This window comes from Homalodisca vitripennis, chromosome 6 (genome assembly GCF_021130785.1).
Source record: "Homalodisca vitripennis isolate AUS2020 chromosome 6, UT_GWSS_2.1, whole genome shotgun sequence".
Taxonomy (NCBI): domain Eukaryota; kingdom Metazoa; phylum Arthropoda; class Insecta; order Hemiptera; family Cicadellidae; genus Homalodisca; species Homalodisca vitripennis.
In genome coordinates this window covers 73,547,806-73,572,191 of record NC_060212.1, presented here as the reverse complement: position 1 = coordinate 73,572,191, position 24,386 = coordinate 73,547,806, and the positions used below count along the sequence as shown (strand labels likewise).

The 24,386-nt window shown below is 32.2% G+C and overlaps 1 protein-coding gene across 1 annotated transcript in view; it reads left to right on the top strand.

Annotated features, from left to right (window-relative positions):
* Window positions 1-23,178, top strand: part of LOC124364450 (juvenile hormone esterase-like) — a 31,491-nt gene extending 8,313 nt beyond the window's left edge. Inside the window, exons 3-10 of the mRNA XM_046819946.1 lie at window positions 2,883-3,039; window positions 4,868-5,053; window positions 6,791-6,990; window positions 10,919-11,078; window positions 13,495-13,670; window positions 15,173-15,341; window positions 17,364-17,493; window positions 22,731-23,178. Of these exons, the coding sequence (XP_046675902.1) occupies window positions 2,883-3,039; window positions 4,868-5,053; window positions 6,791-6,990; window positions 10,919-11,078; window positions 13,495-13,670; window positions 15,173-15,341; window positions 17,364-17,493; window positions 22,731-22,893 (1,341 nt within the window). The 3' untranslated portion in view covers window positions 22,894-23,178. The remainder of the gene's footprint in view (window positions 1-2,882; window positions 3,040-4,867; window positions 5,054-6,790; window positions 6,991-10,918; window positions 11,079-13,494; window positions 13,671-15,172; window positions 15,342-17,363; window positions 17,494-22,730) is intronic.
* Window positions 23,179-24,386: the final 1,208 nt, after the last annotated feature.

Sequence of the window (24,386 nt, the reverse complement as noted above, 5' to 3'; positions counted from 1 at the left end):
ACGCGTCATTTCATACGACATCATATCAACTATATATATAGCCGGCTGTCTTTTTGCTTGGATATAGATAATCGGATGGTCTCTATAGTGTTTAAAAAATAACTTGTATTTCTCACTAATTTCTAAACACCATATTTATTTCTTTTCAAAACTAAACATGGAATTGTACAATAATGGCGCATATATATATATATATATATATATATATATATATATATATATATATAGTGATATAAGGTCCTCGTTATAAATATACATGATTCTATCAAAATGATGACATTGTCAACACATCGTCATAATATGTAGTTTGTAGTAGTAATATGTAATATGTATACCTAGTTTGTAGTTTTCCCAAATTGAATTACTAAATATTTTTGTTCTAATAATTATCAAGAATCAAAAATCAAGAATCTTTATTAACAAATTAAATTACAATAATTTGTTAACACAAAAATATATCACAAGAATAGATAAATGTACAATGGATAGGCACCTCTGAGCTGATAGCTGTGTTGAGGTTGCCGTCACTAATTAATTAAAGGCAGATGAGCCTGGCAACTCCTTTTTCATAGAAAAATGTACACAATTAGATTAAATAATAAACTATATTAATATTTAAAATAAAGCATACCGTATTTAATTGTATTACTCAATGATGTTATGGTGGTAATATATTACATCACCACAATAAATTAAAGTACCTAGTAACTTCACACACACACATATTTGCATACACATACATACTCATACACCACAAAGATACTTAGACAAAAAAGATAAAGATGTAACCATTATACACTCACGCAACAAAAATATCTTTAACAAAGTTTGTAAATTATGAGCCGCTCTACATTAACAATAATTGTAAAAAGCTACATTTCACCTTGCATATAAACTTACCCAATGTTGGAGAGGAGGACACAGCATAAGGTAATATGTTATAGTGCTAAGGAGTTGTCAATGTATAAAAACTTTTGTAAACTTCTAATTCAGGAAAAGGCATAATACTCTGTTTAACATATGTAACCTTTTTGAGTGAAGGTTTACACTTCCCAGTCTGTGTCCACCTCGTGAGAAAAATATCCTGAGTACCATATAAATAAACAAATACAAAAACTGAAGTATCCCAAGCTGAATATAAAGAGTAAAGTAAGAGTCACGTAGATTAGCTCTGACAATAACTCTAATGATCTTGTCTTGATTTATAGGTCGAATAAAAGAATAATCGCCCCTCCCCAACATGAAATACCATATTCCAATTTAGAGTTGATTATAGAACAGTAAACAGTTTTCATTACAGAAACAGGGTTAAATATTGAAGAAAATAAAACTTCCTCAGCGAAGCGTTTAAATAGTTTTTCACATTCAGAAGAAGTTCCCTCATACTACACCTTACATCCAAAATAACCCCTAGAAACTTTATTTCCTCCACCCTTTCAATCTTAAAGCAATCTTTACATGGGTTTCTTCCGAGAATTAAGCATTGTTTGCATTAAAAAAGACATCTTATCTTATTTATTTTCTTAGAAAAAATCATAAACTACTATTCATAATTCATTTTTAACATATTAAAATATTTAAAAATACTCGTCTGATATCGAAGCTAAAATCGTCTATATATTTTCTTAATCAGGGCAACCATATTAACGCTACTACGGTACCAAAAATACTTTGGACCGTAAGTAATTACAATACTATGACCGAAATTCGTTACTTTTTATCCAAAATAGACTTTTCAGATCAACCTATTTTATCAGTCAATCTGCTCACGATTCCGCAAATATCGGGGCAACAATTCCAACGCTAATACAGCACTGGAAATAGATTTCAATGACTGAAGTAGTCACTGTTCAACTGCCTTGATAGGAACAAGAGGCGACTATGGCATCTGAAATATGATTGATTAGAACCAGAAATGACTCTTAACACGATAAACCTGAAACAAGAGCCAGTGGAAATTTTGTTTAACTTCTGAACCTCTTAACAGTGAATTCTGAAATCATATCAATCATAAACATGTCTATTCCGATTTAAAAATATTATAGGGCTTCATCATATTACATCAGAATTACATCCGGTTAATTTTTACCTAACTGTAGCTTATTTTGATTATTTTTTGCCTATGTTACAATTTTAAAAGTATCATTTTTCCATGTTACGGTCGCATGTTAAGTTAAATTAATTTCTTGCACTGGGTTGCACGTTTTGTTTGTTTTTTACATTGCTATTAGTCTACTTACCTTTTTAACTTAATATTATTAAAAACCACTTTTTAACTTATTAACTATTGCTTTTACCTATCGCTTTGATTCAACGGTATTACAGGGTATGCCCGTGATTTAACTATGAATTTACTGCACTATTGATTACCATTGTTTATATGTAATGTATATATATTTGAATGTAATTCTTGATCTGTTTTAACTTGCAAATTGTAATTGCATTATATTGTGACTAGATCCATTGCATGTAAATGTTTAAAGATCAATAAAGATATCTATCTATCATCCTAAGTCCATTCGTTAATATTACTGTGGACTTAGTAATCCTATACTATGGTCTAAAATAGCTCAAGTGTAATTGAAATTATTGTTGAAACTATTTATTTAAAATTATAGAATGTCGCATAGAAATGTGTCATGTCACTGGTACTCTTTAAAACTTATTCATTCTCCGACTTCTGGACTCTAAAGCATTGCTCTTTAAACTTAAAGTCCAACTATTCTGAAGTGGATCAGGATACTGAAATATCTTTCAGTGACTTATATTTAGTAAATTAATTTATTAAGGACATGACTAATTCTAAATAGGAAATCATTATTCAATTCAATAGGAAATCGCGTTCAAATCCATGGTAGTAATACAATATAAAAATGTATTAGCTTCCAGATGAAGTCGCATCAAAAAAACCTGTGATGGTTTCTATCCACGGAGGTGGTTTTCTTGGAGGGTCAGGAAGTCTGAAGGGAAGTGGTCCTGATTATATGTTATACGGAGATGTGGTTTTCGTTTCCTTCAATTACCGATGTGGAGCTTTTGGTAAGTACTATACACTACATTCCCCTCAAAATCTCCGGAATCTCAATAATATCGTTTATTATACTTAATTTATGTAGCACATTCATATAACTATATAAAATTAAGATAATACACTATTTTGTTTCTAGCCCATATAAAATTGTTTTATTTGAATAAATTATCTTGTAGTAATCACTTTTACATTTATTCCAAGGTTTTCAACTATATTAATTAATATATAATATAATTTATTTAATTAATTAAAATATAATATATAAAAAATTCAACTATATAAATTAATGTTTAATTCAAAACGTGTTATTTATTAGTTGTTAATAATCTTGACATATTATTTCCTCAAGTTATATTAAATTGCATTTAAGAACATGACATTTCCTTTAGTTATATTTCATGATTATAACCTTTATAGGCCTACCCTCTTCAAACAGGGCAAATGTATATACTTCATTGGTCTCACATAAATGTTTTGAACTACGAGGCTAAGTAAATTATTATCCGCAATTCAATTACATTTTTGTTTACGTTGGTATTACTGCCGGTTTACGTTGATAAAGCATTCTTGTTTATTTTTTATAATGTCTATGCAAGTTTAAAGCTGCTATGTTAGTTTCGTGCTTGTTAATCATAGATGCTCCACTTTTTATTTGCGCCAAAGAAGAACAACGTTCACAGATCCGTTTTTTTTTTAGTTGCAAGGTGTATCAGGAGCCGAAACTCATCAAAGACTTTCTATACAGTACGGGAACAGTGTTTTGCCACAACGGGGTGTCTACGAATGGATTTAAAAATTCAAAAATTGTCACACATGTGTTACGCTCGATGAAGGAACCGAACGACCGTTTACCGCCACAAACGAGGAAAACATTGAGCTTTCACGTGAAATGGTTCTTTAAGACAGACGAGTAACTATTGACGAAGTAGCACATCGTCTGCAACTTAGTCATGGTTCTGTCTACGAAATCGTCCTCAACAGTCTTGCATTTCATAAAGTTTGTGCAAGATGGGTTTCAAAACAACTCACACAGTTGCATAAACAAACACGCTTGGTCATCTACCAGAAACATTTGGATCGGTATGGTAACGAACGAGACTACGTATTGGACAGAATCGTTACTGATGACGAAACTTGGATCTATCATTACGAAGCGGTGAGTAAACGGCAGAGGGTGAAATTGAAAAGTCCAATTTCGCCGTGCAATAAAAAGTTCAAGGCCAAACAGTCCGCAAGAAAACTGATGCTTACGGTTTTATGGGTTTCGCATGGTGCAGTACTGGAACATTATGAGGAAAGAGTCACAACAATTAACATTCTTCCTTAAAGTGAGATGCTTGCTGCCAAGCTAAAGTCCGTAATCAAAGCAAACGCCAAAGCATCTGTTGGCTAAAGATGTGTTGTTGCACGGCAATGCTCATTCGCATAATGCTCCAGAATCTACATTTTGAAGTACTGGCTCACCCTCCATATAGTCCCAATCTTGCCCCTTCTGGTTGTTACTTGTTTGGTCCACTCTGAGGCGCCATCGATTTACCTCGGACGAAGCATTCAAAGAAGCGGCGCACTCCTGGCTCGCAGCTCAACCGAAAACCTTCTTTCATGAGGACATCTGGAAGCTTGTACAACTATGGACCAAGTGTGTTCAAAAGGAAGGGGAGTATGTTGAAAAATAATGTACACGTAAGTTTCCTATTTTATTACAATACAATTTTTAAACTTTATATTGGATAATAATTGACTTACCCTCGTATATTATCAAAATTCGCTATAAAACCTCTTGACATAAAGAGCAAAAATAATATCAAATTATATTTAAACTAATTAACTTTTAAGGGTTTCTATCTCTGGAGAACGAGGAGGTTCCGGGCAACGCAGGACTCAAGGATCAGACCTTGGCCTTGAAGTGGGTCCATGACAATATTGACAGTTTTGGTGGTGACCCCAACAATGTCACCATCTTTGGTATGAGCGCAGGAGGTACTTCAGTTAACTATCAGATAATCTGCCCTCCTTCAAGAGGTAATGGAATAATAACTGCTTTCTTTTCGCTCAATAAACTAGCAATACAATATTTTTGAATCTCTTACGCTCGCTGGTATTGAAAAATATATAGTAGGCCTAATCCAGATAATGGCCATAGTCATTAGAGGTTGGAACTGATGTCCAAAGGTTTTGTAAAGTTTCTCATACAAATATAAGTAGTTTACATTTTTTTACATTTAAAAACTGTAATTGCATAGTGAAGTATTCTCATATCGAACATTTAACCATGATATCATATCTGTTTAGAATTAATCAAACCATTTGAAAGTCTGATTACTACCTTATTTCTAATCTTAAACAAACGTATCAAAACGATCGAAATGGACCGGATGTCGTCAGGATTAAACAGGGTTTATTATAAGATTAATCTTAATCAAGTTTTCACCCTTCCTTAACCAAGATCTCATCCAAATATCGTGTTTTTCTGAATTAAGCCTACCTCTGTCAAATCACGATTTCTCGTCTGTTCCTTTCTTTAATCGTGTTATAATGTAGTGAGTGATGTTGTACTTTTTTGCCTGTTCATCATACAAGCTTGTTATAATTGTTTTTAATTTTACCCGCAGTTTTGGAAGGTCTGTTTGCAATTGTTTTCCCTGGTTTTACGAAACCTTTAAAAAGTGTTTAATGCCTTTGGCCCGATTTTAGAATTATGTTACTACATTAGTGTTATTTTTGTATCTCGTCTATTTGTCCAAAAAACCCCTTGCATATAAGAGACGGAGAACATGTTTTGTTTTAATTTTTTAACACAGGATATTGTTTAATATTTATTTCACTATGTATCACAAACTGAAACCATTGTATTTATGTGCCACTTAAATTTTCAGTTCATTTTAGTCTATCTTTCTTTGAACTCAACCACTTTCAAACATAACTCATCTCTTCCTACTCGCACATCAACAGGCGAGTTTTTTTGGACTTTCGTCTCCATCATTTGACGAAAAATGGGAATAATTTAATTTATATGGGTTAAAGATTCGTGTAATTATTATTTCCATGAAATAAATCGAACGTATTTTACACATATCCTGATTAGTCTTTGCTTTTAAATGAGTTTAAATAAGTTTTTATTTTCAAATTTTCCAAAAAGATATTAGTTTTCATTATATTACTTACACACATAAGCTTAAAACAAGCTTTAAATGTATGCATCATCTGCCCTATACTTTTCGAGATTCGAACCCGTGACACTCTCTTTCAGGAACACCTTGTAAGTTGAAATAGTTATAACTAATTTTATCAGACAGCCGATAGTTTACTTTGTCCGTTTACAATTGTTTGTGCTTCTAGCTCATACTGTTCTCCTCATAACAGTTGACAGATGGTCAACTGCTTGAATAATATATCCTGGGTGCATTTAAGTTTAGGTACCTATTTATGTAAAAGTTCGGTGTAGGTTACATGAGTCACATGTGTACCCAATGGCAACCGCCACTTCTAAGTTCGGGGTGGCACGGGTTCAGTTGAGATTTTGGTTTACATATTCTAAACAATTTGTATCTCTGTACGAAGAGATAATAGGACCGCATACTACGATCAGTGATCTGCCAAAAATATTCGGTACACTGTTGAGATAAAGAAATCCTGTTTGAAAATTGCTAAAACTATGACTATTTTATAGAACATTATAACATAATTCCTGTTGTGACATTCTATACGAAATATGGTGGGTATTGTCGTAGAAAATATTTTATGGACATACTTTTTCAGGGCTTTTTCACAAAGCTATCATGCACAGTGGCTTTGCATTAAATCCGTGGGCTTTCCAACCAAACCCTCGAGCAAATGCCTTGAAACTGGCTAAGATCCTGGGTTGTGCGTCTGAGAGTCTTGATGAGATAGTGAAATTTCTCCAGTCTGCTCTTGCCGATGATATCGTGGAGGCCACCAAGAAAATGGTTGATTACAAGGTATACTAGACCTCATATTACTACAATTTTCATTCCATGTACAAAACAATCACAAATTTCTGTTTATGCATTGATTGCTTATTTATATATTTTGATGTATACAGAGGCCACTATTTTACTCTTTCTATATCTGCTATGTGCTATTAAGTGACATAAGTAGGTAAATACATACGTATGTATTATAGATTGAAAAAGGTGAGGTTAACCATTATATAGGCTCGCGTGACCTAAACTTGAATTTGGGTTCTATCTCGGTAGACGTTCTTCCTTTTTCGCCGGAAGTGCGGGGTGGCGCCGACACTGAAACCCCCACAGATGGCCAGGGGCATTTCCGATCGATTGTACTTTTCCGACGTATGATCACGTTGAAGGAACTGGCACGTGATCTGAGGTCGGGAAAGTACCGATCGAAAATGCTCCTGGTCATACAGCTCAGACTTCGGTGATCTCACACTTCTGACTAAAAAAGAAAACCATCCTTCAAGATAGTACCTAAATTCAAGCTCAGATCACGTGAGCGCTCGTAAAGGTCAACTTTAACTTTGGTACTGCTAGTAACACATTTAGGATAACTTAATCTAACTTATCTATCGTATATATATATATATATATATATATATATATATATATATATATATATATATATATACTCTTCGAAGTACTTTATAGTGTACACAAAAACAGAAACAAAAATTCAGTGCTCATGTTTAATTTTCGAGTTGACACAACCCTTCATCAGAACACACTGAATTAAAACATATAAACAGAACTCAAACCAAAAACAAAAGACATAACCAAAATAAAATTTTAACAAATAAATACCATAAACAACAAGATCCCAATCAGCTGTATGTAGAATATTTGTAAATGTTTATGTAGAACATATATATATATATTATATATATATATATATATATATATATATATGTATATATATATTCAGTATATATATACAGGGTGATTCAAAACTAAACGGCAATCTCTCGGGAGCTTATTCTATAGCTAAAAACAAGTAAAAAAGTTCATATAACCATATGCCCGGAAACGCTTCGTTAGCGAGTTACGCCTAGCGAAAGATTTCGCCCGGATTTCAGAACCCTTGGTGAAGTCAGGCCCGTATAAAAATGGTAAAGGTAGTTACAAAGATACAAATACGATTGTTTTTTTATGTTTTTATATCTGACAAATTTATTAAAATTCGTCCCCAGAGCTGTAAATGCAATACTTTCCGAGATATCTTACGTAAAACACAAGAATTGGAGTGCAAAGAAATAACACATTTTTGTGTTTAACGTAAGATTACTTCCATAAATGTTAAATAAAGGTCATTTTTTTCTTAAACAGATTTGTAGAACATTTAATTCTGAAAAGATTCATGTGAATTACTTAGGAAAGAAATTAATAATAGGTATTGAAATTTAGCTTTATTTAAAAATAAAACAGACACACAAAAATGCATATTTTTATCTGCATAAAATATTAACTAATGTTTAGGTTGTGAGTAACAGCTGATCATTTTATTCTAGACTGAAACATTAACATAAAATGTGTTTACCTTTATAAAACTGTAATAATCACCTATAATAGTTGCTCAAAGTGTCCTCCGTTGTTAGCAGTGCGCGTTTTCGCACGACGAATCCACTCTTTTCTAGCGCGTTTCATAACGTTTGGAGCATTCTTGATAGTTTCTGCCGCCTCTGTAATGCGATTACGTAAACTCCTCTATGGTGTTAATCCGTTTTGAATAATAACAATTGACTTCATCCAACCCTATAAGAAAAAGTCTGCTGGCGTGAGGTCAGGAAACGTGGTGGCCATTTTACTGGTCCATTTCGACCAATCCATTGTCTACCGTATGTATCATTTAAATAGTTTTTCACATCATTAGAAAAATGTGGAGGTGCTCCGTCGTGCATAAACCATGCATTTATTCTGTTTTGAACAGGAATATCTTTCCAAGAGGGTAGGCAGGTTTGTTCTTAAAAAATTTAAGTACGCTACTCCATTAAGTCGATTAGGGAGGAAAAATGGACCAATCAAATTATCACCCAGAACACCAAGCCATACATTGACTGAAAATGTATGTTAAAAATGCCTCGTCGCAGTTTCATGTGGGTTGTCGTACGCCCAAGTATGGGTATTACGAAAATTTACAATTCCATTTCTAGTAAAACAGGATTCATCAGTAACGAGAATACGCCGAAGAAAATACTTATGTCGTAAACAATTTCTTCTTAACCAGCGGCAGAACATCTTCCGTTTATTAAGGTCTTGCGGTAATAAGTCTTGAACACGTGTTATATGGAATGGGTACAACTGTGCTTCATGAAGTGTCCGCCATAACGCTTGACTGGCAAATGTTTAACTGACGTGATAATCGTCTGGTGCTTGTGGTTGGTGATAATTCTACAGCATTTATTATTGCTTGTTCATTATTATAGTTCCTTGCGCTACGTTGACGACCAGTAGTATCTATTCGCTTCGGTTTAAAGCTACCAGTTTCTCTAAGTCGTTCTCTCCACAGCTTCAAATGTTTTGCGATCAGGTGTTCTTCGATGTGGAAAAGTATCACGATATTCCTGAACTGCAGCTAAACCATTCTTGTTAACTTTGCCGTAAATCAGTATCATGTCCGTATACTCTTCAAACGAATACATTACCATTTACATTATCTGCCATTATTTACTAAGATAATTACATACACTTTTATAAAAATATTTAATAAAATATTTTAAAAATAAATATTTAATAAAATATTTTTATACACTTGTATAAAATATTTCCAAATAATCACAGGATCTCACAAAATACAATCTTCACACGCCACAATACAAAAACCTCCATAAAGGTTATTCAAATATTACTTCATGAAACTTAATTGTTGATCAGCTGATATTGCCAACCTTTGCAAAGAAAATATGACGATAAAAAGTGTTGAATAAATGATCAGCTGTTACTCACAACCTAAACATTAGTTAATATTTTATGCAGATAAGAATATGCATTTTTGTGCGTCTGTTTTATTTTAAATAAAGCTAAATTTCAATACCTATTATTAATTTCTTTCCTAAGTAATTCACATGAATCTTTTCAGAATTAAATGTTCTACAAATCTGTTTAAGAAAAAAATGACCTTTATTTAACATTTATGGAAGTAATCTTACGTTAAACACAAAATGTGTTAATTTCTTTGCACCAATTCTTATGTTTTACGTAAGAATATCTATAAAAGTATTGCATTTACAGCTCTGGGGACGAATTTTAATAAATTTGTCAGATATAAAAACATAAAAAACATTCGTATTTGTATCTTTGTAACTACCTTTACCATTTTTATACGGCCTGACTTCACCAAGGGTTCTGAAATCCGGGCGAAATCTTTCGCTAGGCGTAACTCGCTAAACGAAGCGTTTTCCGGGCATATGGTTATATGAACTTTTTTTACTTGTTTTTAGCTATAGAATAAGCTCCCGAGAGATTGCCGTTTAGTTTTTGAATCACCCTGTATATTAGTAGCATATAATACCAAAGTATCAAATTCACATTATTATCAGTTAAATTTATTCTTATAGTTATTCTTATATATTTTATAATTTGCATTATTGGTTTTGTATTTCAAATAATTCACAAAACTGTTTTAAATTTATTAAACACATTTTAAAAAATGTATTGATACCTGACGAACATTTTTGTAATGTTTGGACCGATTTAGCCTACAATCATTGTCAGTTTTTTAGGAAGTTCTCTTTCTTTGCTATGTAGCATGGATCGCTGATGTTGAACATGTAATGCACACTCACACATTGGAATGTATATAATGCACTCCTAAACCATTGATTACACATGGGCTTGGTTTGAACAAAGTATTTCCAATGTACGGTATACAATTCAACAGTAATTCTGGAATAAATATAATCAAATTAAATAGGTATCAATGAACTCAATCATATTCTCTCCGAGTGTGGAAGCCTTGCCAGGATCAGAACCCTCCCTTCCTGATACTCCTGAAGCCCTCATGAAGAGAGGAGACTTTGTCTGCGTCCCTGTCATCCTAGGCTGCTGTGTCCGAGAGGGAGTTGTCGCTGCGTGTGAGTAAAATAAAATTGTTTATTTTATTAGATGTTCTTATAGCAAAATAATTTTACTGCCAAGTTTTGGACTTGTTTTAAAATAAACGAAACAAATATATTTGTTGCTGCTCTAAAGACGGGTAAGTACTTGTAACTTATAACCTATTCCGTCAATTTCTCCTGGAATGTAATGTTTGCAAAATTAATTATGAACCACAAATTGGTGTTGAATAGTAACAACAATGTAATAATTGTGGTAAATACTTTCAAATTTCAATACTTGACTTTTTGCTCTAGGCTAACTTATGTACCAAGGTATGGAAAGTTCATTCTGGAATATTATCCAGTATTCAAAAGTCATAAATGATTAATAAATGTTAATACATTTCTACCTCAAAGTTATTTCAACCTTGAAGGAGATAGGATTTTCCGAACATTTGCCATCATTCAGTAATATTGAATTTTGTATTACTGAACAATGGCAAATGTCCGGAAAATTCCGTTTCCTTCACAACCCTTCCATTGTTAAAAACAAATATTTCAACTAATTTTGCTATGAAAAACTATCAAAACATTTTCTTTCAGCTAATGCCCGATAAATTTTACTTCACTAAAATCAAGTTACTGAAACAAGTTACTGATTGATTCTTGAAATATTGAAGTTGTATATTAATACAAAAAAACTTCTACGATAATGTGTCTTTTCCGATTTAGATAATTAAAACATTATATTCTGGAATAATATTCTTCTTCAACTTACTTGACCAGTACCGTTTCCAATGTTCCATTGCTGTTTTTAATCCTTGTTTACCTAGAATCTAAGTCTGATATCGTTTGTACGTAATTATTAGGATTGTAGCAAAGAGGCTGAACAAACACCTTATTATAAACTGTCTTTATATACCCATGTATCAAAGATTACAGAACAAAATTGATTCACAATAGTTGTGAATTTGTAGTGCAGAGTATGAAATCTGACGCTGTTACAGACTTCACTCCTGTAATCCTAGACTACAAAATATAGTCCAATGTAGGTGAAGAGGTATCCTCATTATCCCATAAGGTGCTCAATTTAGAGCACTGCGATATTTTAGATACGATTTCTAAGCACTTTGTAGCAACCGACTTTTCTATAATATTTTATATGTTGTTTTATATATTGTTCTATATTTTGTACTCTTGGTGTTTCTGATGTTCAAATGATGTAAAGAATTCACTTTAGCTGCTTTGTCACCGATTTTTTTAACTCTTCAGAAGAACACGACCCCAGATTCCAGACTTCAAGTCTGTGACAGCATCAGATTTTGGACGTTATGTGTATTGACTATTTAAGCGTTAATTATATTAACAAAAGAAAATGGCACAAATTGTCTAATTATTTCTTACATTGAAAGTAAGAGCGCTGTTCGCTATAAAATTAACTTTCAAAAACAATAATCTGTGTCTTTATTAAACTTGTAACTGCATATAAACGTTTTATATCATTTTATTAGTTTGAAAATAAGTTTTATTATGTCGAACAAAAAAATTATTAGCCTTGCGTAAGCGAAGGCGGTTGGAAATATTTCGTTTCTGTCTGTCAATCTGCTCGGTATGTCGAGAACAAACTGACCTATTAATGATTTTAAATTTTGCATGAAGCTTCATTTATTTTTATATGGACTACGGATCATCGAGTTCGATGACTCTATGACATTTGGCCGAGCGTTAGCGAACATGTTCAAATTGGTCTTATGGGTAACCATGACGGAAAAGCAGAATAAATACATTTTTAACAAACATATGACATGATAACATATGACATAGTAACACATATAGCCTAATTAACCGCAAGGTTGGATGGCACAATATCTCTTTCGTCTGCCAGGGAAAATTTCTTTTCTGTATTATCGTTTGTTTGACTGCATGTGGGTCCATAGGACATCTCAAAATTGTAATGAGCTATAGACTTACAATTCTGCATGGAACCTCAGCGAACCCTGATGCGTGACACGTGGTGTGGTCTAATACTACCTTATTATGATAACTATTTAACCATTACATTTTTTATGATACAAACTCATCTGTAATAAATCTATTTTAGTTCTTATGCTCACGCGGCTGCTGCGTGTCTTCTAAGTTTCCGTGTTGTTGACAAAATCAAGATCATAACTTGAATTATTATCAATATTTTGACACGTTGAGAACGAGGAAACTTATAATACAAGTTTTATTATTTAATTAATGTGTATTATTTTCACTTTATTGCATTTATTTGCAAAACAATTGTCAATGAGTAGGGTAGCAAATGTGTAATTACTTATTTAAAAAAAGAAACGGACTTTAGACATTTAAGATATAATTTTAAAGGTGCGTCATTTTCTTTAAATAAGTCATGTAATAATTTACATAAGCAAAGTTTATTATTACAAAACGATTTGTTTTCATTAAACAGATCAACTCGGTGAGGGTGACTTTGAAAAAATGAACACCAACCATGAAAGCCTGGTGCCATCTATGTTGGGGCTCAGACCTGGGAGTGCTGAAGAGTCAGAAGCTGCGAAGGAAATTTGGGATTTCTATTTTCGAGGAAAATCTTTGTCCTGGGATAACATAAATGATTATTTGTTGGTACGTACATATAAGGATCGTCCAAAAGTAATTATAGTTGCATAATAGCATTTACTCTGTATCAGTTCCTTTAATATCTAAATTTAAATGAGCACGAAACATCTTATAACATAGATTAAACCGGCTACGTTAGATTCACGCCATGTGTATTTAATAGATCCCTTGTGCACTCAATTATAGTAAAGAATGAGTATCTAATAAATATTCAGGTGTGCCTAACATCCTCTTTGGAAAAGGTAAAATTTTAAAAAAACCTTAGTTATTCAAACTATCATTACCTAAATCATTAGGTAATATTTTCATTTTTTAAATTGTTGAATGGGTGGATTGAAATTTTATCCGATGATTCATTTTTTATGATAGCTGTTTTGAATGCATGAATAAAAGAATATAACAAATCATTTGATATTTATAGTCTTCTTCTTTTTTTAATTCCTCTTCGTACAATCTGAAAATGAAATATGAAATAATGAAAATTATTCCTTTAAAATCACAACATACAATATAAAGTATACAGTATAACGAGAAAAATTAACAAACAGGAATATTAGTTGACCACAATAAAATTACAAGTATGTGTGGCCAACTCTATCCTAAAATCAATTACGAGTAAAAACAAAATTCACTTAAAATACAGGAGTCCAGTCAACTTTGAAAAAAACTCGCTATCTGTGGCACTTGGAAGAAAAAATTATTTCATAGAGAGAAAAAATTGAAGCTCTGTACGTTATATACTTTATCACTAACGGCATTAATTACAATAATTATCAGTCAAATTTAATAATATATTATAATAATAAGAATTATTTTTTATAGTAAATTACTAACCCATCTTATAAATGTACAAAGAATGTAAACTGGCACTTTTAGCCTTAATAATAACATATTCTGAATATAAATTTGTAAAAAATAGAATAATTACAGAAATAATAAATAACTGAAATGATAGCACAAAACTACATGGTAAACAGTTAATTTAAATTGCAATAGTAATGTTAATATATTCTGCTGACATTTGACAATTTATAATATCTTTACAATTTAAGTTTTAATAGATCCGTATCAAATACAATGCTCAGTTAAAAAACTAAAGAGTAATAATCAAAATTACTTTTATATCCATAGATTTAGTGCGATAATTAGTAACATACCGTTATCTGTCCTTAAATTTTAAACTTTCTCTTTGTGTTACTCGAGAAGTGTTAAATATCAACCTGTTATGTAACTTGAGCTTTTTATTTATATATAACATACACTTCACATTTTTTCGATTCCTCAGACCTGCTGTGAATTGCTTACATCGGGTTGACTAACAACTAATGCCTCAGTTGTCAGTGTGTGATACAGCAGCACCTCCATGAGATACTGTGCTACATATAACGTAGCAGATCAAAATTCTTCACAAAACTTGTCTAGAAAAGTTTAAGTTTGGAGGACAGATAATGGAATCCAAAGTTATAGTTGATAAAACAATAACAATACAACACAAACTCAATTTCCAGTATGAAAGTGACCTCCAGTTCAGTTTTGGAATGGAACAAACCAGAACGTACTTGTTAAAAAACTCGTCGGCACCGGTCTACACCTACCTGTTCACAAACCACTCACGATGCATGTTGACAGCGATGAAATTTCCGTACCCAGAACACGAATCAAAAGTTAAGTCTTCAGGTAATTCATTTTTATCAATCGTAAAACAAATGATTATTAACCTATTGGAAGGTTCGTAGCAATATTTGTTATTAAAATGTAAAATACCTTGCAGTTAACGTTTCCTCTTTGTTGTCAGAAAACCTGTTATAATTAACAGAAAACAGAAATTTACCTAATAAATTATGCAATGTCCTCTATATCATGTAATATTTTATGTTATATAATGACCTTATTACCTGCAGGAGAGAGGAAGTTAAGCTTTAGTAATCTCTGAACACTCAATGAACAGATCATTCATTAAAACAATGTCAAGTTAAAATTAGAGTTTAAAATTACCAGATTTGAATGTTAGTACATATTAATTACCAGTAGACCAATGCTGTTACGATAATAAATTTTAAAAATATTTATGGGGTCAAATATTAGTCATTTCGTAAAGAAAAGATTTGCACTTTTGAGCCAGTTTTATGCTTTTCAATGACGAGTCTTCAATTAACTAACTTCTACAAGTCGAAGGAGATGGTGCACTAACTTGTTCCTTGACTGGAGAAGATTCCTTTAGCCTCAGCTGGGTTGGAAATCTCTGCGCTCTTTTCTCTTTCCTCCCAGTTCTGTGCTTGCTCAAGATAAGAGAATGTTGAATCATTCCATTCGTTCTTCAGTTCGCCGATTCCTGTGGTTGTCCAAAGATATGCCATCCAAATTTTCAAGCAAGCTTCAGTACGCATTTTTGAAGTAAACGAATCCTTTCTGGATTTCACCATCCCTGATTTGATGATTGACAGATTGCTAAGCTTTTATGGGTTATCAAATCTGATAATTACGGCAATCACATGGGCTCAAAGCCCTTACTTGAGGTGGCGAAGAATAAGAATTTGTGAAGTATGAGTATTACTCATATACAGAATGTCCCACAAGTAACCCAACAAACTTCTTAGGTGGTTTCCTCCTCAATGAAAAATGTTTATGTAAACATATGAACGGAAACCCTTTGAACTAAAGCTAGCGAAAGATTCCACCCGATTTTCTGGGAAAGGACCGGAAATAACGCGAAAATGATGTTTCATGGCATAAAGTCAGGTGTTAAATTTACGTCAATTTATCAGATTTTATGTAAAATTAACTGAAAAATTGAATAAAATATGTCCCAGACCTGTGATACACCCTGGATGGATGTTGTGATATCTGTGGTATATTATATAGTGCAGGACTATATCTATTCTTACAGTGTATGTAATATGTTGGCAATGGATATCGTATGAATAAATCCTATTGGCCAAGGGATGACGCTCCCCCCTCCTTGTCCTACCACCACCACTAAATACCTCAGTCATGAACCGTAACCTCAATACTCCGGTCCAGTGTGTGATTCCCACGGCCGTTATTATATACTAAAAGTAGTTTCATTCACCCAGTTCCCGTTGAGTAGTAAAAGATAGTACAGATGTATGGATGGATTCAGCTGCCCTTAGAATCCTGGGGATTACGTTAACATTTTCCACGTTTATACATATAAAATTGCTATCTTCAAGAGGAAGACGTAATTTTAATGTCCAATGCTCAGCCGTGTCTCAATTATCAAAGTCTAATGCTCACATGATATAAAGCTGCAATAGACCACCCAAGAGTTAATAGGTCAACACTCATGAGGGGATAAACCCAACAAGAGCAACCCCAGGAGGGTTCACTATGTTTGGTTTATACATTCCAGTTGAACCTAAATTGGATACAGCTACATCGATATGTCACTTAAATCTGGGCAACACTACGGATATCCAGGAGTTGCAGATCACTAACCGCAAATGTCGAGATATTGCTGATATTGTTGCAAAATAGCGAGATATTGTTAGGATACCCAATCCATCCTCCCCACATTGTTTGAATTTAATATGGGTACGAGTGCCTTTGCTATCATCTCTTCTTCTTTTTATTTTCCTGTTTTCTATTGTAGGTATGCGTTGTTGGCAACATAAAATATATAAGATAATGTTATTTTTTCCAACTGAAATATGTATAACATTGCTTTCTCTTTTGGAATAGATACTTGTCATTGTGACGACTTTGGGTATTTGTACTCCTTTAACCTTCTGGGAACTCCTGAACTGATTCCTGAATATAAGGATGCAATCATTAGACACGTCAAGACCTGGACTCATTTTGCTTCCACCGGGTAAGAGGTTTATAAAAAATATACTTTGTATGGATTAATCTGCTTGTAAAAATTTTCTAGCTATAGTTTCAAACAGTTCACATGGCTGCATTTCTTAAGTAAATTGTATTAGTGAACAGAACAAAATTCTAGATTCATAATAGATCTTTTTATGCATTGCTATGGAAATTTAACATTTAACGTTTAAATGCCACATTGAAAATTTTATGATTAAATTATAAATGCCACATTAAATTATAGTTTACGATTACAATTTCTACTACAATGTACTAACCATCAAAAAATAAAAAGATTTTAATTTCTGTGAAAAACTTAACAATTTTTAAATGATATTACTCTATTGTCAAGGCATAGAACTATTTGACGCAACGAATCTATGATTGACGCAAGTACGGAATCTACTGAAGAAAATTCAGAAAAGCTGAATTATTCGTCACTAGCTGATGAGATGAATAAATCTGTCTTACAAGAAAATGAATATTTACGAAAAGAAATACACTTAGCAAAACAAAAAAGCTCATTTTATATACTGGAACTTGAAGACAAAGTAAAACAAAATGAAGAAGATTATGAATTATTAAAGAAAGAGTCAGTTGAAAAAGAACAGGAATTATTGAAGAAAATGGAAGTATTGGAGAACAAACTCAGATATGAAAAAGAGGCAAAAGAAAAGCTTATCTCAGAGGTAGAAGATGAAAACAAAGCAAGTGAACATGTACATAACTACAAATAGATCGTGTGATAGGTGTGTAATTCTTAAAGAGGAAATTACAAAAATCCTTGATACAATACGGTCTCTAGAGAGTATAATTGGGATCTTGGAAAGAGAAAAACTCAATAAACCAGACACTATATGTAAAAGAACAGGGGATCCCAACTGTTTGGATTATTTCCCTCCCTCAAATGGTGTACAACAACCCACTCTTGATGTTGAAAAGTGGCTGAAAGTGCCATCTCGTCATTCTGTTAAACCAATTAACTATCATAACTCAGGTCCAAAGTTCTTCTCAATTAATCCGTTTGAGGTACTTTCTGATGTTTCTACAGAAGAGGTGTCTGATGAAAATGAATGCATCTCATCTATCAATATTAATACTGCTAAATCAAAAGTCCATCAGGCAAATCACAGTGGCTTGAAAGCCAAACAAGTTCACTGCCACAATACTTGTGAGAATAAAAATAAAGATACACTGTTGATCTGTGCTGACAGCCATGGGAGTGGCCTGTCTTGGCATATTAACAAGAACCAAAACACTTATTCAGCAGTGGGGTTCGTTAGACCTGGTGGTCGAACAAAAGACATACTGGACTTGAGTAATATTTCAAATGAATTAAAAAGCAAAGATGATGTATTAGTAATTTTCTGTGGCACAAATGACATCTCAAAAAATGAAGCTAATGAAGCTATAACTGGTATAACAGAGACAATTCAAAAGGTTAGGAACAACAACATAATTCTGGTAGATTTGCCAAATAGATTTGATCTTCCTCAATGGTCGTGTGTGAATGAGTTGCAAAGAAAATCTAACTTATCAATTAAGGAACTGTGTAACTCTTATAAAAATGTGATGTTGGTTGAGGTAAGCAAAGCGGAAAGACATCTGCACAATCGTCATGGACTACACCTTAATAATAGAGGAAAGAGATGGCTTGCGGAGCAAATCTGTACTGCTGTAAACCACATGCATGATGGAACTACATCACCATCGCAGCCACAAGGCGATTTAGTGAGAACTGAGGGGGTGCCGGCTACGGCAGAGACCACATCACCACTCACTCGCTCTTCTACACCTGCGGACACCACACTGGCAACTGACTCTGCTACACCATCGGGAAACGGACTTCTGCCTTCGATGCAACATCCTCTTTAGAATTTATGTGTAGAAGTAAGCTAAATGTCTTGACTATAAACATACAGTCAATAAGAAACAAAATAGGGCAACTAGAAGTCATTTTGAATATTAACAATATTGATGTGCTGTGTATTAATGAGCACTGGTTATATGAGGATGAAATTACTCTGTATGTCCCAGAAGGTTTTATTGTGGCATCTAGTTTCAGTAGGAAACCACCTCTTAGTCGGGTAGGCTCGTCAATAATGGTAAATTGTAGCTTGAAATATGAAAGTATAAATGTATCTAAGTATGGTATTAATTATTTATGTGAAGCATCTGCTATTTTACTGTTAGACTTTAATTTTATTTTATTAAATGTATATAGAACTCCAGACTCAGATTTTAATAATTTTATAAACAATTTAGAACGTTTAATATTGGATTTAATGGATAGACCACACACACATTTTGCTTTATGCGGGGATGTAAATGTTGATATTTTAAAACCAAATAGGCCCTATTTACAGTATTTTTTTAATGTTCTTAGGTCTACTAACCTATATATTATGTGAATGAGCAGCCAACCAGAAACTATTCATGACTTGATAATGTCTATACAAATGTCAAACAGGAGCTATATTGTTGTTCTCTCATTAACCAGGATATAGTATCAGACCATGCTGGGGTCTTGGTTGAGTTTGACTTAAATAAAGTTAGGCCAAAACAATGTGATGACATACAATCAATAACATGACTTCTTACAAGGGAACGATTGTTTAGCCTTACTGAAAGTTTAAAAAATGACACAGACTGGACTCCTTTGTATCTTGTAAGTAATGTAAATTTAGCATTTGAATTCTTTGTAAATATTGTGTCTAATATTTTAAATAACAACTGTCCAATAGTCAATGTAAAAGGCAAGGGCAATTCAAGACAACGCTATAAAAGATGGTTCACACCTCAACTACAAAATATGAGAGCTTACTTGTTAATGTTATATGATAAGTGGAAGAAAAGTTGTAATACCATTGATAAGGATAGATAGAGATATAGGAAAATTTACAATAAGACTATTTCTGAAGAAAAAATTTCTGCAAATAATTATTTAATATTAAATGCTCCAAATAAATGTAAAATGGCATGGAATATTGTAAGAAATGAATCTGGAGTTAAGAAATCAAATATCTCAAAAAATATACCACTCTTGCCAGGAGAGTTAAACAGTTATTTTGTTAATGTGCCATTAACTAACAACACCATAAATTCTGTAAATGGTTTGACTCACAATGATTTTTTGAATAATTTTCCTCTCCCTGATAAAGAGAATTTGAATTTTAAGTGGAACACGATTGATGGTAGTTTGGTCAAATTTATTGTTAATAGGTTAAATAATACATGCAGTGAGGATATTTATGGGCTCTCAAACTTTGTAATAAAGCATATAATTAATGTGATAATAGTGCCTCTTACTTACTTGATAAATTTAACTATGTTTAAAGGTCAGTTTCCAGATTGTCTAAAATCAGCTAAAGTCACCCCAGTTTTTTAAAAAAGGTAACAGAAATTTACCAGAGAATTACCGACCCATTGCAATTGTACCTGTTTTCAGTAAAATAATTTAATCTTGTTTGTTGTCTCAATTGCATAATTATTTTGTAAATAATTCATTGCTATATGACCATCAATATGGGTTTAGGCCTAAACTCTCCACTGCAATGGCTGTGGAAACTATGATTGATGTAATTTTTAAAAGGTTTTGAAGACAAGTTATTTATAGGTTCTAGTCTGATTGACTTGAGCAAAGCTTTTGACAATGTGTCCCATAGTATATTATGTAGAAAACTAGAATATTATGGCATTAAGAATGTGGAGTTAAGTCTGTTAGAAAGTTATCTAACCAATAGAAAACAGGTTGTTAAAGTCAATAATTCTCAATCTGAGTATTTAAATGTCATAGCTGGTGTCCTTTTTTTTATCTATGTAAATGACTTTAGTGCAAATATACCTTGTCTATCTGTACTATACGCAGATGACACCACACTGATTAGTGCAGATGGGAATATTGCCAATGTAATGTTGCAATTAAATACATCCCTAGAACAAGCTAAAGCTTGGTATTCTGCAAATAGCCTTTTAATAAATGAAAACAAAACTGAAAATATAATATTCACGCTTAAAAACCATTGGATTAATGATAGTTTATTCAAACCTGTAAAACTACTTGGCTTCTATCTAGATAGTAAACTGTGCTGGAATGTACATATTGATAATCTCTGTAAAAAATTATCTAGGGTAATTTTCCTGCTAAGAAAATTGAAGTACTGTGTAAACTTAGAAACACTTATAATGACGTACAACGGCTTATTTCATAGCCACTTGTGTTACGCATTCGACTGTGGGGTAATTCCAGTACAGCAAAAAATGTTTTTGTCTGGCAGAAAAAAGCAATTAGAATATTAGCTGGATTATCATATCAAGAGTCTTGCAGACAACATTTTTCTAGGCTTAAAATAATGACCTTGGCATGTACTTATATTTTCTATAACCTAATATATGTAAAAGAAAATGAAGATAGATTTGAAACACAATGTACACTCCATGAGTATGATACCAGATCAAAAGATAATCTAAGAACTCCTAATATAAGGCTAGATAAATATTATAAAAGCCATAAATACCAGCAGTTAAAACTATTTAATAAGCTTCCTCTTTTTGTTAGAGCTTTACCTTTCAAACAATTTAAATAAAACGTGTCAGAGTGGCTTAAGCTTAAGGAATTTTACAGTGTTGAGGAGTATATGAAATGTGATATGCTGTAAATAACAAATATACATATAAGGGTACTCCATAATTTATCATATTTATTTTAAATTTTAGATTTTAACTCCATGTCTCCAGAATTAAGTTGAAAAATAATGTTTTTTTGACAAAGTCTATTGTAATCTTTGGAATACTTAATGGCCAATAAAACTTCTGATTTCTGATTTGAAGTTTAACACTGTTCTTGTGGCATTAAGATCATTTCATTCCATCCTTGTCATTTTTGTTTCTTTCCAGTGCTGCATCAGATCCAATAATATTCAAAGTAAAAGACTCTATGTTCAAATATTGTCAATAATTCATAAAATCAAACTTTTATTGTTTTAATTGCTAATTTATTTGGAAGTAGATTATATTTTAGTATTTAGAGTATATTATTGTCTAAATGAAATTTTTTAGTAAATTTTAGTGATTTAAATTGTTTTGCCTGTTTTCTCTCAACTCCTAGTAAAATGTTATAAAAACAAAACCCATGCCCAGTAACATTATCATTGCAACTCTCCTTGGTCTAGTCACTGTGGTTATTGGTATTGAAAGTTTTACTTATAACTTATGAAATAATTACTTTTCTTTGTGTTTTAGTGACCCAAACAATGAAAATCTGAGAGTTACTTGGAGGGAAGATTCTGCTACAAATCCACGTTATATGGATATTGGAACTACATGGAAAATGACAGAGGGAATGCCTCTCCCAGATAGAATGGAATTCTGGAAGAATCTCGTCTCAAAATACAGCACTGTTTAAAATACATGTTTAGTTATTCTATGCCCTCCTTCCTAAATAATAGTCTTACTTAATATTCCCACATTAAGTCATGGGAAGAGTTTCACTATGATTAACGAATATACCCTTAATACTAAAAATGTTGATACTATTATTTATTTGGATTTGCTTTAGAGGTAATAATCTAATATGTTAAAATACTTTCACTGCCTTGAAGAATAAATAAGTTAAGACATGAACAACGTATTGTAAATGTTTTTTAGAAACCAATATATTTTAAAATAAACATGTTGGTGTAGTTTTTCATTGATAATTCTGTTCTAACCTATTTTACATTATAGTTCAGTTATAAGTTTACAGTTATATAACTTCAGCAAAAACAAGTTATTAAACAAGATAGGAGTATTCAATATGTTGTGTCACAGGCTTCACTAAGGTTGTATGCAAAATTTTAAGTCTATACCTTGCTATATACATATGGTACATTCACATTTTGTTCATTAAGTTGGTTTCATAGCAATGTTTAAATATATGTCTATAAATAAATAATTAATAGTAGTTTTGATGTACTTGGCACTATTTATTTTACATTTAAACATACTAAATAAAGATTTTTTGATTTGATTTGACTCCACAGATATGCTCAACCAATTAAACTTTGTAGTACCTAGTTTTAGATAGAATATTTTTAAAGGCATTACCTCACATTGAGATATGATTTCAATAATTGATGGGAGAGACTCCTCATATATGCTCAACCAATTGAACTTTGCAGTGCCTAATTTTAGATATAATATATTTTAAGGCACAACCTTAGACTGGATACACTCAAAGACAGACATCTAATTTCATTAACTGGCGAGAGTGACTCCTCAGAAATGCTCAACCAATTAAACTTTGTAGTGTCTAATTTTAGATAGAATATTTTCTAAAGGCGGCCTACCTTTAGATTGACAGATACACTCAAAGACAGATATTTAATTCCATTAACTGGTGAGAGAGACTCTAGAGAAATACTCAACCAATTAAACTTTGTAGTGCCTAACATTAAATATTTGAATACTTTTTAAAGGCATAATCTTAGACTTTACAGTCAGTAAGTTTATTGTAATATTCCTACTAACATCTTTTGTATAAGTAGTCACAAACCAAGTTCACATCACACAAATAAATCCTAAGCATATGTAAACACTCATATGAAAAACATATAACAGCACTGTTAACTGGTTCTGAGCTATGTTCCAAATTTCAAGAATAACCAATCAATCCACAAGTAACTTCATCACATCTGTTAATATTGTAAATTAGATAATAAGATGTCGTATTATTCTCAGTTTTGTTTAAATTTAGGTTTATTTTGGGATTTTCTCTTTGCTACAATGGTTATTGACAAGACCAATGTAAAAATATTAGTTTAATTTTTCCGCTTAAATATGTGTTTATCTAAAGTCATAAGAGATGCCTTTATGATCCTCTTCCAATTGCAGATCTAAAGAAGAAAATAAATAATGAAC